The sequence below is a fragment of the Aptenodytes forsteri genome, unplaced genomic scaffold (genome assembly GCF_000699145.1).
Source record: "Aptenodytes forsteri isolate BGI_AS27 unplaced genomic scaffold, ASM69914v1 Scaffold255, whole genome shotgun sequence".
Classification (NCBI taxonomy): Eukaryota; Metazoa; Chordata; class Aves; order Sphenisciformes; family Spheniscidae; genus Aptenodytes; species Aptenodytes forsteri.
Genome location: NW_008794888.1, coordinates 9677897 through 9692697, shown reverse-complemented (window position 1 = coordinate 9692697; position 14801 = coordinate 9677897). Strand labels below are relative to the sequence as shown.

The window sequence follows — 14801 nt, the reverse complement described above, 5'->3', positions numbered from 1 at the left end:
TGGTCTACATAATTTGGCTGCACGGCAGGTTTCCCCCCGCGCAGACACTGCTAACGCTGACACGCTTCACCCCTGCTCAAACCCCAGCGACACATCCTGGAGGGAGTGTCTGTCTCTGCAAGAGTTTGTATGAGTGTGGTGAGACACGAGGCTTCAATATCATTATAAACAGGGGAATGACAGCAAATTTGGCTTCCCACTGGAGGTACAATATATTGCAGTGTATTGCCTCATAAGGAAGCAGTAACAAGTCTTTATAGAATTTGTTTGGAAAAATCAGTTTTCACGAAGCACTACCCACCTGACTGGGAGACTGAAAGTTTCGATGGTGCCACACGGCTCTGCTGAGCAATTCTTGATAGAGTTAATGGAGATGTAATTTCCCAGGGTGTTTTTTTTGGGTTGGATACAGGCTTAGTGTGGGGAAAGCGGGGAGTGCTGAGCCCTTTCCATCTTCACCATCTCATTCCCTGTGCGAGGTGACAGGGAGAGGTGCATGAATATGGGGGTGTGGATGGGGTTCTTGGTGCTGCACAGCGCTGGGCGCGCTGAGCTCCTGGAGCTGTGCCAGAGAAATGGGAACGGGAAGTAAAGCTTTTTCTGTTCCCTCCTTCCTTGATAAATCCACACCTTGTTCTGGACTATTTTTAGGGGTGATTTTTTGAGTCATTAGTTGCTCGTGCACCATCTGCTTGAATTTGCAAATGAAACAATACCTCAAAGAGATAGGAGCTGTCTCTATCCATCTCTACAGGGTGTAATTTATGAAACCTAAATTTAAATGTTAACCATGTTTAAATGTGCTACTGTAGATCATATTAGTAGTAATGCCAGCTATTCTGGGGTCGTGGAAGGAGTTTGGGATCAGGGTGGAGTTTATAAGTACTCCCACTTCTCAATTTCCTGGTTAACATAATTCTCTTAGATGATAGCGTTATAAATTATTTCAGACTAGTTCTTTCTGTCTCTATTTAAAAGCAGTATGACCTCACCGCAGCATCTCTTTGGCTTAGTTCATCCTGTGTTTCAAAGCTTCACAGAAAATGCTTCCTAGAAGAAAAGAAGATCCTGGGGCTCACAAGGGTTTTTGGTTTCAGGAATTGGACACAGCGTGACTGAAACTGTAAGAGGTATTGAGGGCATGCCATGCAGACAGGGAGCTGGAATAACACGAGCCTCAGATTTTTAAGCTTTATCCTTATCTGAGAGCCCTCCCCGAATGACTGGTACTGTCTGAGTGCAAACCAGAGGAGTTTGATAACTCCACTGCACCAAACACCTGCCAAGTCAAAATCCCAGAAACAAAAGAATTAGTTTCAAAAGCCCACCATGGTTTCTAAGCAACGTATTTACTTGTCACATCATTTGTAAAATCCAAACACTTGCAAGTAAGAATATGAATAGTTTAGAATATTGTAAATCTCACACTACCCGTATTATGAGCCACATTTCATTAAGTATAAAACCGCACATTTCAAAAATTCATAACCTTCATTTTGACTCATAGTTTGCATGTTTTGTCTTGCTTTAAATGTAGTGTTAGTATTTTAATGTACTGTTTTCCTTCTGTGAATGAGTGATTGTTTTGAAATATTTGCTGCTTTTTTAAGCTCTTGAGTGCATGTGATTACTATTTGAGCTTTATTTTAATGGGAGGAAAAACAATTTTCTAGACCTCATTATTACTGAGAAAAAACTTGAAAATATGATCTGAACAGCTCAAAAAACAAGAGACATAAATCCCCCCATGCATTAAAAAACTGATGATTTTGGGAACTTGAATCCTGCTTTTTCTGTGCTAGCTATCAGTAATGCCATTTTTGTCCAATTGTCCTGCTTTTTCGCAAAACACTTTCTTCTTTTCATCAAGAATAAGCCTTGAATTTTTCAGACCGGAGAAACCTTCCAAGTCAAAGCCAATAAAGGAGCTGAAATGGAAACTGATTGCAGCCTTGACTATGTAGAAACTTCCATCCCTCTCTAATAGCATGATCTGGAATGCTTATTGTCTTTACTTTCAATCTCTTTCCCATTATTAGATTTCAAATTTAACAGCATTCCTATTGAGCAGTTTGCTTTTATTAACTGAGGGTCTATTTGCTCTACCTAAACATCTGAAATCAAAGAGTAATGGTGAGGAAATGGGTGGCAGTTTCTCACAGATTAGTGTCACATAATGAGCTATCGTTTTGAATTATAGGCACAAGTTGTACCTATACCGCCACGGCAGAAGAGCCACAGAGGAGATAATTCTGGTACCAGAACAAAGGCTAGGAGACTGGGACACTGCTCTTTTGTCAGTAGTACAGCTGGTGAATGGACTGGGAAGAACAGCTTGAATGAGCTGCTGTATAACAAATGGTTTAACAAAGGATATAAGCTGAATTTCCTAACTCGATGGGCAAGCAAAAGAGACCTGTGTTAAAAAGTGGTGACTTAAAAGATGCAACTGTTTGAATTGATGGTATCTGCTTGCTGTAGCTCAAGGTCAGATCTAGATGCTGTCAGAAACCATGGAGAGAGCAGCAGCCTGCCTGACAGCCAGACAGCCTCAGATTCTTTGCCTATGCCAGTGTGCCCGTGCTGCGATGGGGATGCCGGAGGTGATGGTGGTGGGGCAAGAGGAAGCCTCCATCCCCATTCCTGCAGGATGTCCCAGCTCAACTCTCCAAGGTTCTTCCTTTGCCCTTTCCCCTCCCTCCTTCCCTTCCCCATCCGTAGCAGACACATGCTGGCCTTCTCCCATCCCTGCAGCAGTGATTTCACCTGCATGTTGGAGAAGCAGTGCTCTGCTCTCTCACCTGTGCTGTAGGCAGGGTGCCTAATCCCCAGGGAGGGTGAGTTTTGTGGAGGAAGTACAGTGTGTAGCTGTGACATCCCGCCTTCTCGAGGAGACGTACTCCTTGAGACTATATCATTACTGGCTGAGCAGAGACAGGAGCCAGTAAAGAAATGATGATATGAAAGACCCTGCTTGGAGTCAAGCCAAAAAGCACGCTTCAGAAGAGCTCCCTGATGAGGAGAACATAAAAGATTTAAAGGAGGATGGTTGAGACACCGTGTGACAATCTGGCACGACAGCAAGCTGAAGGGAAACAGCTTGGACAACAGGAGGATGATACTCAAACAAATGGCTGCACAGAGAGTGACTGGGAAGCCCTAAGGGAAACATTTGACTTTTCCCAGAAGGAAACTCTGGGGGTGTCAGCTCGGGGCAGTAGCCTGCTGGGACTGCGGATGTGAGAGGCATGGCTACAAGGGTTGGCCATTTGCAGTGAGTGGAGGTGTTACTGTAGAAAACCAGACAGAAAGCATCATGACCAGAAGTCCTCATAGTTTTGCCTGCCGAGGGCACTGTCAGCTCCATCAGGAGGTGGGAAAGGATCGTCTCTCGTGGCTGTCACATGGGAACTGCAGCTCAGGAGCCCTTGTCACAAATAGTCATTACCAAGAAGAGCCTGGAGGTAGAGGGTAGTGAGCAAAGGCTGCATCGACAGACTCAAAACTGGCAAGTAAAGTGCATGTCATTCTGGACTGCCAGACTTCTCTGCAATAAATGTAAACCTACTAAGCTGCTGGTGATGCAAGTCTGGATGCTTTGATGGGGGTGATTTTCATACTTGATTTTGGACATGAGGAAAAATTTCTTTACTGAAAGAGTGGTTAAACATTGGAACAGGCTGCCCAGGGAAGTGGTTGAGTCACCATCCCTGGAAGTATTTAAAAGACGTGTAGATGAGGCACTTAGGGACATGGTTTAGTGGGCATGGTGGTGTTGGGTTGATGGTTGGACTCGATGATCTTAGAGGTCTTTTCCAACCTTAATGATTCTATGATTCGAGAGCTGAACTGAATGTGCCTGTTAATACCAAGTAGGTAGGTGCAAGGGAGGAGATATGGTTAGTTTGGGGAGCAGGGAAGGTGCTATATAAACTTACAAAGGTTGTTTTAGGGGGAGCACAGCAGCCTGGGTGCAACCCTTCCTGGTTATTATTGCTTCTGGCTGTATAAGCATTAAAACAACTCTGGATCATGCAGGCTTAGGAGCTGAAGACTGAATGGAGTGACTGATGTCCCAAAAGAGTTGCTTCAAGTTGCAGCTTGCAGAAATGTGGCAAATTGTAAATATACACTAGGACCCTCAACCAGCAGGTTTGGCACCCGGAGTTTATTGAAAGTCTCCAGTGTATGATAGATTAGTCTGTCAGACACCAGATTCCATGCAGATTTCTGGCTGAACATAGACTCTTCCCTGCCTGCTTGGCAGAAAGCTCCAGAGCGCTGCAGTAAAACTCTCAAAACCTGTGCTGCTTGGAAAACATCACTCTTACCCTTGGGCACCTTCGTTCCTGTCCAGATCTGGACTGCCACTGAACCCTGAAGAGAATAAGTCTCTGCAGATTATGTTGCCTGGGCAAAAAGCATTTTGCAAACCAGGAAATTCAGTGGCAGAAGTCGGGTCAGAGTTGATCCACAGATTTAGAGTATCAGTGTTGGGTCTAAACTCTGTCAAGAATACTTTCTGTTGCCAAACGACCAGGGCCCCTCACCAAGATTTATCCTCCCAGGGCTTCTGTGAGGCAGGAAAGCACTAATAATTTCATACTATAGATAGGAATCCAAGGCCCAGAAGGATTAAGAGCAAGCCTGCCCTGTGAAAAGGCTGTGATGCTGAGGCATGTGAGTTTATAGTATATCTGAAAGGTAGTGCAGTGCTGCACCTAACACAGCTACTCCTGCAGCGAGACTACGCTTTCTGAAGGTACCTGTCAAAGTCTGCACAACCTCAGAGGTCTCTGCACTTGGCTAATGTGGACATAGCCAAAGCTCTTCTATGGACTCACAGAAAACCTGTGGCAGAGGTGGGATTTGGACCCTTTACTGTTGTATTTCCACCTGGTAGTTTAATCCCTTGCTCTCAGCCTTGCATCGCCAAAGAAAACGTAAGTCTTCAAAATGCTCATGAAAGTCTGTGAGTCCCATACACTTACACTGGGACAGTGGGGCTTCAGCATAGCTGAAAAAGTCAGATCTCATATAGCATGGAGAGACTAACATGCAAACAAGTCAACATTGGCCACAACCACATGGGCATAGCTAAAGGTTAAATAGTCCACAGGCTTGTCCTGTTATCAGCCAGGAATGACATGCCATTCGTCCCTGACTACAGGATTTGACTCAATACTTTTCTGAGACAAAATGACTGAGCTGAGTTACTGCCATTTCTGATGGCTCACAGTAGTATTGCACTGTCTTACGCCAGCTTTACCCCCTACTAAGTCACGTTTGGCTGAGAAATTACCTTGCCAGTTGAGGTATTAATGAGGACGTGAGCAAGCAAAGAACATGATAATGTTTTTGATTATATCCAGATCGCAGGAGGGTAGCTGAAAGCGCTGCTGCAGAGAAACCTGGAAAAACAAATACCATCCTTTCTCACTGTGATTTTTCCTATCAGACAAAAGAATGCCCTAATTAAAGTTGCATCCTTGTATCGGGGGCTGGAGGGGGGCAGATAACATGGTGATGTGAGAAAAAAAGGGAGAACCAGTCTCTGAAATTAACAGAAACTTTCAAAGGACCACTGATGTTTTTTAAATAAGCTGCCTGACCTGCATGGTAAAGAATATGGTGAGGTGAGAAACCTGTGATTAGACATTGCAGCTAGTTAAATCCATAACTGGGGGTGCACAGTTTCTTTGCACAGGGAACAAAAGCGTGATTTAAAGTGTGGGTTTAAACCTCTCTGGTTGAGCCTGGGATAGTTCAGAAGGAGATCTTCCTCTCTGATACTGTGCCAGGTGAAGTCAGCTCAGCTCTTGTATAAGCGTGGAGCGGTGAAGCCCCACCGGGGTGTCTGGTTCTTACCTATAGAGTTTGCTTTCCTCTGCTGGTCTGCAAGGAGTCTGAATTTGTCATACCCCAAATCTGTGCTGTCCCTAACTTATACCCCTTGGGGAGGAGGGGAAGAGGTGCAGACAGGAAAGGACGGAAGGAGAATTTTTGTAATTACAGGATTCTGGGAACTTTGGAGCCTGGCCCAAATTTTGTTCAAAATGTAATTTTTCTTTTTCTTAGTTAAAATTTGTGCATTTGCTCGAGCACAGAATGTGAATTTTAGTTAACTCAGAATAAATAAATCAAATAAAATGCTATGCTGCAGCACTGTCAGGTTGCTGGGCCAGACCAATGCACAGAAGCCACAGCTGTAGGAAAGCAAAGAGACAGCTTTGCCCCAGATGTTGTACGTGGAGAAGAGCGTGAGGCAATGACAGTCTCTGGTCTGTCACGCTTGTTGGCAGAGAAAACAGTTGGTCCTTCAAATGGCCTGCAAGGCAGTACCATCTACCTCTCTGCAAATGAACTCACTGGCGTGGTAGTCTGTGCAGTTTTGCCCATCATCAGAGGAACCAGGCTATCAGCTGACTCATGGCCAGTGCCTGCGCAGCCAGTGCTGTGTGAAAGGCAATCTTGGTGCAGCGCAGGCTGATAGGAAGCATCCTTACACAGCGAATTGCAGGCCTGACTGGAAAAATATCTCATATTCCAGATAAAATGAAAATTGGTGATACCCTATCACAAAAGCAGCTACCCATGAGAGGCTCACTTGCTTTAGTAACACACTGAGGATAATTAAGTTTGAAGATTGTATTTCAGAGAGTGGGGTGCGAGCAAACAGAAGGTCAGGATATTTTGGCAAAAGCCTTGGAGACTTGGACCTCGTGTTTTACAGCATCACAGGATGGGGCTGCAGAGCAGTTTCCTTTTCCTGAAAATACTCTTTCTTGCTCTGGTTAAGTTGGTGATATGTCAGTTTTATATGGCAGGGCTCACCATAGTGACTTGCATATCACTTTATATCCAGATGTTTAGGTGCTAAACCTACTGTTCTGTGCCACTGCAAAGGTATAAAAACCACAGCAAGGAGAAGGGATTGGTTGGCAGTAACTTAAGCTCACCAGCCAACTCCATCGGTATTTGCATACAAGTCATGTTGAACTCATCCAGAGTTTGAGGAAAGCCTGACAGAACTGAGCATGTTTATCAGCCTAAGTAGGCAGGTGGGGGGGCTGCCAAGGAATATTTGAACGATAATCAGTGCATCAGAAGAAGAGGAATTTTACAGTTTGGCTTATGAAAGCACAACTAAAAGTGATGGGCAAATAGGAGATCAAAGGTCCCTGTGTGGCTAGGGGCCATATCAAGGTGCTGTAAGTGCTCTGTGACTCTGCCAACTGGATGAGAGGGGGAGAGAAGAGCTGTCAGTTGCATGTCAAGAGAGACTTGAGGTGGCATGTGGGATAGTACGTGATGGTCTGAGAGATGGACTCACTCTTCCAGGAAAATAGGAACAAACCCACACATGAGTTTTGAAAATTTGGCTCAGTTTCCATCTCTGAGGTTTTGAAGAAACTCATCTAGTGAAATGGAGAGAAACGTAACAAAAAAATATGGAAATTGGCCCGTGTTTTATAAATATATTCAAACAATATTACAAAAAAAATCCCATTGCCAGTTCTCTGAAGTGTGTACATACGGCTACCCTCTAGAAAACAGCTGGTTCAAGGTGTCTCAGGAGCATGGCAAACACTGTCACCCCCAAGGAGGTGGGATCACATTGGAGCGAGGCTGTTCCTCTCCTGCCTTGGGGAAAGAGAAGGGCCAGAGACACCAGAGTCAGCTTGCTGCTCCCCTTGTGAGCCGACAGAAGAGGGGACACGGCTGTTGGTCCAAGGGCCAATTCCCTTCCTGTTTCTCCCTCCCACGGTAGCAGCCATCTGTCTAGATTTCTGAATATTGGTATAGTCCAAGGGTGCCACTGCTATGCTGTTGTCCCACACGCTCTGCAGCTATAAGCATCTGCCTCTTGACTCTTCCTAGAGCTGGCCCTGAGTATACGGCATAGAGCCTGAGCAGATCTGTGCCATGTGCCTTGTGCCGTTAAAGCTGATGGTAGTTCTCCTCCATTGACTGGAACATAGAGGATTTGATTTTCATCCTTGTTTCCACTGAGAAGTACTTAACTGGGCCTCAGTGGCAACCCAGAAACAGTAGCTGGAACCCTGCCTTAATTTGGAAGCTGCTTAATCAGAATGATATGCTGCTTGCATAAGGAGCCTCTTCTAAGAGGATGCTCCTCTAGCTCTGGCTGGATTTATCACTGAGAAACGTTGCTTTGGGAAAAGCAATTGCTCATACAGCAACTGCATCGTATTACTGTATGCCATTTAGTATGGCTCTCTGTTGAACATCTATTGATTTTTAAGGAAGAATGATGTACCGAACAAGTTTTTCTTCAACAGAAACAAAATTACTGGTGAATATGGATCCAGCTTGTAAGGGAGATGCTGGCTCTCCACCTTTTCTCCAGCATGTGTATGCCAGGCCCTTCAAATGAATCTCTGGAGTAACATTTGCAAACGGATCGTCACATCACACTCTGGAGCAGGCATGTAATTAACTCCTTCTGAGAGCAAAGGCCAGAATCATTCTTCAGGAGCTGGGTTTCTAGGGATGGTTGGCTAGCTCAGAAATGTGGATAACCATCTGAGAAGTTCAGCCACAGCTGGACCTGCGTAGAGGCACTGTGCATTAATCTAGCATGAGATTTGGTAGCCAAGAGCCCTGGGGTCTGATCTCGATTCCATCACTGACTTGCTGTGTGCTTTGGAGAAGGCCATTTAACCTTTCTCTGGCTCATTTTCTCCATTAGTATAAGGGGGGAATGATACTAACCAGCTCCCAGGGAGTCGTGAAGCATGACTAAGCTGTGTTTGTCATGTACTGTGGAAGTACAAAGTATATCTAAGGCCTCCAGGAGCAAAGATAGGAAGAGCTGACAGGATTTGCTGGCTCCTAGCCCGAGGCTCAGCCCCAGCATGTGGCTTCCAGGAGTGCCAGAAGGGAGCATTAGGTTTGTCACATGCATAATTCTGTGTCTTGTTTCGTATCGCCCAAAGGACCCTGTTCTGTTAATTATTTTTCTTATTGTCTACGCTGTGACAGTTGTGAGTCCCTCTTGCAGACCTGGCTCGTGATTGCAGCACAATCCCTGCAAGGGAGGGGATTGTGGAATGGGAGGTGCTGATCTCTTCTCCCTGGGATCCAGCAACAGGACGCGTGGGAATGGTTCAGAGCTGCACCAGGGGAGGTTTAGACTGGACATTAGGAAGCATTTCTTTACCGAGAGGGCGGTCAAACACTGGAACAGGCTTCCTAGAGAGATGGTCGATGCCCCAAGCCCGTCAGTGTTTAAGAGGCGTTTGGACAATGCCCTTAACAACATGCTTTAACTTTTGGTCAGCTCTGAAGTGGTCACGCAGTTGGACTAGATGATCGTTGCAAGTCCTTCCAACTGAAATATTCTGTTCTGTTCTATTCTGTTCTATTCTATTCTATTCTATTCTATTCTACAAGTGCAGGGAACACCTTCCCAGAGCACCATGAGCTTACTTGAGTTTCTAGTATCTCACCTGGGCTGTGTTAGATGCCTGTTTCAGTGCAATAATAGCCCCCAAAAGGGAGAGCGACTTCACTCAGTTCTCTTCAGCGTTCCCTAAATGTATTTTTTTTTGCATGATCAAACATTATTATCAGCTTCTGTTGGCTTTGTTTCTACTTGCAGGGTAATTGTCTGCATACAAAGAGAGGGGTCTTGAGATAGCCTGCCCTGTAACAAGGGAGGGGTGAGCTTCTCATGTCTACTATAAGGTGCAGGCAAGTAGCAACATGCAAGCAGGTGTACATGTATTGTAGTGATACAGACCAGTTGAGATAAGGCAGCATATTGTTGGTCTTTGTATGCATGTCAAAGTCCTGAGAGCTTCTAGTGGTGGTCAGCATTAGGGATCTCATGGCTCCCGATTTGCTAGCAGCGGTGGTTCTGAAGCACAGAGAGGTTATCTTATCTGCTTGGTGTGTGTGGAGGGGGACAGAGTTGGGAGATGTGAACAAACCTTGCTCATTTAAATAGAAAAAAGAATCTGAAGCTAGAGTAGCCTTTCATTTACACCTGTTCACTCCATCGACTGCAGGGATGTTCCTCCTGACCTACCACAGCAGAACTGAAAAGCCTCTTTTAATTAGAAAGAAGCACCTTTTAATCAGCGAGCACAGTGCTGACAGATGTAGTGCCTGAAAAGAGGCACTAAAAAAGAGGCCTGAATGAGTGTCTGAAGCATGTTGCAACCCTTATAATTTCAGAACTCCTGAGAGGAAGGGTCTCTGCTATTATTCAAGCACTCTTGTTATGTGGCTTCCCATTGGAAAGGCTTAATTTGTCTTGTAGCTCTGTTGCTCAGTGGCGTCGTAGATGAAGTACTTTGCCTTCACTGTAAGTTGTTTCAAGGCCAGGCAATGTGTGAACAAGTGCATGGGCATCATGTTACAAAGTTCATCCAAGGTGCACTTGGCTGTATGAAATAAACACTTAATAAGCAGCTTTGACTTGGGAATGTCATGGCAAGCAGATTTAAGTGGATATATTCTTCCATCTTTTCTTGAAACACATCTCAGCTGCTCTCCTGCTGTTCTGGTACGTATGCTTTGTGGTACCAGGCACAGTGAGCACTTAATCATTTTACAAGGCAGCCAAATACAAATTACGAAGCCAATTAACAAATACTTTCATCTACAGGATTTATACTGCAGCTTGGCTTGTTCATACGCAGGCTAGCATAGAGGGCCGAGTTCGGGAGAGTAATTCGACATCTACCCAATTTCCATGAATGTAAATGGCACTTCAGCACAGGTTTACATGCTGTGCCCCAACTTTGGGGGCAAGTTATTCTCTGAACCAGGGCATAGACTAATGGACCAGGAGATCAGCTCCTGGTTGTGCTGCAGATATGCTCTGTGATGTTGGCTAAGTTGCTCAATCTGTACTTCAAATTTAAATGAGAACGATGTCTCTTTTTCACTCTGCTGTATATATTTACATGGCAAATTCTTCAAGACTAGGTTGTATGGAGCAGGAGGGTCTTTACAGCAGCTGACTTCATGTATCTGAGCTGGGGGATAATATCCCCCTGCAATCAGAAGTGACAAAGAGAGGATCCACCCTCAGGTTGTTTAAATAGGCATCTGCTGTCAATCAGTCTCCCGAGGAACCACCATCAACCCACTCTGTGTCTTGATGCAACAAAACCACAGTCTTGGCTGAGACTTCAGGGTATTACTGTTTAACGTGGGCGTTTTCAGAAATGCACTGATGTTCATGAATAATAAGGTTAGTAGTAATAATAATTAGCAGTTTGAGGCACCTTTTAATGTGTATAATACCATTTGTCCCAGAGTACTTAGAGGAGTGTAGTTGCTTGCTCTGGAGATGAAGGCTGAAATGCAGCCAACTCTGGGATGAAACAAAGCTTGTGTTTTAATACCATGGAGTGAAGTTTCATGACCTTTTAGGACAGAAAGTGAGTAAGAAGGTTGTCTATCCCTCCAAGTTTGTGCACCAGCTTTTTATACAGGAGAAGGAGGTTATTAGAATAGCTGGTTGCACCAGGCAATCGCTCTTCTGGCCTAGTCCAGATGGGTTTAATTTAAGAGAGAAAGGAATTAGCCAACGTTCACTTACAAGACAGAATGGGAGAAAAAAAAAAAAAGACCAAGAAGGCACCTCATCCATTCATGCAGAGATCTCAGTGTTCTCATATATTTCTTAATCCTACTCTTTCAGCTGCTTTAAATTATAGTTCAGCAAGGTATTAAACAGACATAACTTCAAACACAAGAAGAAAAAGGACACAAATGGGGCAATTCTAGGTACAATAAACCATGCCTGTCATTCAGAGACCTTGCTCATTCTTGGACTGAAATTGCAGTTAAAATGCAATTCATAAAAATGGCACTGTCTTATTCAGCACATCTTTCCCCTTGGCTTTTTACTCCTGGTATAGCTTTACAGAACAAGTATGGTTAAAAGAGCATGTTATTAACTAAGGATTAGTCAGTTCTAGCCGGGCAGGTCAACTGGAGTCTGGAGGTGTCTCTGATAGCCTGGTCTGCCTGCTGGTGTTCGTATCACTGCTGATGAGATGTGAGAAGGATCAAACAAACAAAAAGGAAACTGCCAGTGGCTGGGGAGGCAAAAAAAAAAAAAAAAAAAACCTGCCAGTGGCTGTGCAGACACCAGGCGAGGCAAGCTGATGAAAACTGTAGGGAAACCCTCCTTTCTGTAAGAAAGCCACAAGGTCAGACTTAGAGAGCTGAGGTTAGTATGAAGCCTTTGGAAGATCATTGTGCTATTCACATTAGTACTACGTTCCTGCCTGGTTTAGGTGTCAGCCACCTGAGTGATCTCACCACTAATGCCTTGTCCAGGTGCTACACAGCAGTCACTGAGAGGACAGAGATTGGCTTTATTTAAATGGACACTATTCCTGTCTGTATCTGTTTTGGCTGAGTGCAACAAAAATTGTGTCCTTTAGATACGTCTCTTCCATTAAAGATACTTTGGTTGAATTTGCTCTGCAGTGCTATCAAGGAAAAAACCCTAATATTAAAATTTATTACTCAGTCAAACTGTCTAGCTTTTTACAAGACTAAAACAAGGAGCTGAAATCTGCATTATAAGGCTTCCAAAATCAATGCATTTAAATAGCATGCTTAACAACAGGATAACAAGTTCAAGTCCCTAGTTATGAGAATTTCTCCTTAGGGTGTTGTAAGATTGGAGGCCAGTGACATGCTTAACTTATCCAGGAGAAGGCTTATTCCATGGTATCTTATGTCCTGGAATTGCATTAATATTTTGGTGAGAGTAGCATGTGCTTTTCTAAGGGAGCTAAGTGTCAGATCAGTCACTGGATGAGAATTTACCTGCATTTTGAAATTTTAGCTGTATGTAAGCTTAGTGCCTCTGGTCTGCTGCATGCACCTGCAGGACATAATATTTAAGTCTGTAGCTGATGCTAAAGAGTTAATAACAAATTACTTGGGAAAGTATGCAGTCCTTTGAGACAGAATAGGGTTTCAGACTGTACAAAAGAACTGCTGGATCTCCAGTGATAGGACTTAGGAGAGAAGATGGAGATTTTGTGTGTGTGTGTGTACTTCTCTGCATGCTTACAGGAGGTATAATAATTACCGATATATTTTGTTCAAATGTTGCTAATGGGTCTCATTCTTCTCTGGGTAACCAGTCTCAGTATAGAATAGGATGGTGCAAATGAGACCAAATCAGAGCTACATCGGCTGAAGATCTGGTATTAGGAGTTTGACTTCCCGAGTTCTCCATCATCTTTGTTCCCATTCTTCTTTATTGACAGTCAGCAGCAGTTGAGACCTTCTGATTTATGTATAGAACTGGGACAAAGTATACAGGCAACTCCATGATTATGACTTAGGTGATAAACAAGTGAGAGATAACAGAAGAAGGAAAAATTGCTCAAGCCTTGTAGTGGTCATTGTGACCCAATATGAATTTCTCGTATGTTGAAGTCTGAATAACTTTCTTTGCTTGGGCAGAGTGTGCTGCTGACTATGGACCCTAAACAAGGCTCTTCGGAAGAGTCCTTATGACTTTTTCATCACTATAGGAGCTTTCCACTGACTTCTCTGACTTCACTGACCTAAGACCGGAACTTGCTTTTCTACTAGGTAGGGGAATGTCTGTATACTGGCACTTCTAGAGCGGATGAAGGTATATCATCAAAGCTGCGCTTACTGCTATTTAAATAGAGCCACCTCCAAAAACATAGTTCACCTGGTATAATATAATTGTGTCTTCTCTGGGAGATTGTGGTGACAGGGATGTTGGAAAAGGATCACAGCTCTTCAGACCCCCTGACAGATGGGATGCAAAAATATGAAGTTAGATGTGGCCAAAACCCTCAAGCACACAATCAAGTCCGTATGGCTTAATATGTCAGCTGATTCCTGGTAACGGCATTGTCTTAGCAAGCAAAAATGTGAGATAAATCCTGTTAACTAAGCTTCATCCATAGATGTTTATGCAAATGTGTGTTCCCTCCTATTTGTGATGGGACAGGGACATGCAGAAGGAGGGTTATAGGAGCTCAGCTTATGTGTGGTATCTCATGCTACAGTGACTTCTGTCAGGAATTCCCTCGCTTTGCCTGTGGAGATGTGATGACAGGAGGATTGGGAGTATCTGCAGTCACTGCCTTGATTTCCCTGCTGGTTTTCCGTGCAGAGAGATTCTGCTGAGAAGTATCTGTCCTCTTCTCTTCCTTTTCCACAAAGTCCTGAATGGGAGTGCCCACAAGGACACGCTTGGGGGGACCATACTACAGGAGTCAGCTTTGCTCCAGCTGGCTTCTGTCCAACCCCAGTTTTCTCAGAATGCAGAGAAAAACATGAGCACAGCCCATACAGGACTTCAACCAAAGTCCTTTGAGTGTTTGGAAACAGTCCCTGTGTTGTTGGGATTTCATTGTGATTCTTCATTATAAGTTCTGGAATATTTTACTCCAGACCTGCTCAGAACTTTGTTATGAGGTTCACTAAGACCCTGATGAGCAAGGAGCATATAACTATTTTTGCATTCTGCGGAGAGGAGTCCAAGAAAAGCTCATTGTCTATAGAAATGAATGACCAAAAACTATGACTTGCTTTTATAACTTTTCCCTTCCTTCTTTTGGTAGCCTAATGGTTTGTAATTTTTCTGCTTGTTTGTGCAGGAACTACCTCTTCAGACTTAGTCTACACAACGTTTCTCTTATTCAGGTATGTTCACTTTTCACTATCTTGTTTATTTGACTTGCTAATGAATGTTCTGTAATATTTGATGTACTTTTTCTGAAGGCTGTATAGTGTAAATTTGCCCAGAGTGATGG

General features: G+C 44.0%; 1 protein-coding gene across 1 annotated transcript in view; it reads left to right on the top strand.

Annotated features, from left to right (window-relative positions):
* Nucleotides 1–14801, top strand: part of SEMA5B (semaphorin 5B) — a 186166-nt gene that overhangs the window by 68844 nt on the left and 102521 nt on the right. Inside the window, exon 4 of the mRNA XM_009274988.1 lies at nucleotides 14646–14691. Coding sequence (XP_009273263.1) covers nucleotides 14646–14691 — 46 coding nt within the window. The remainder of the gene's footprint in view (nucleotides 1–14645; nucleotides 14692–14801) is intronic.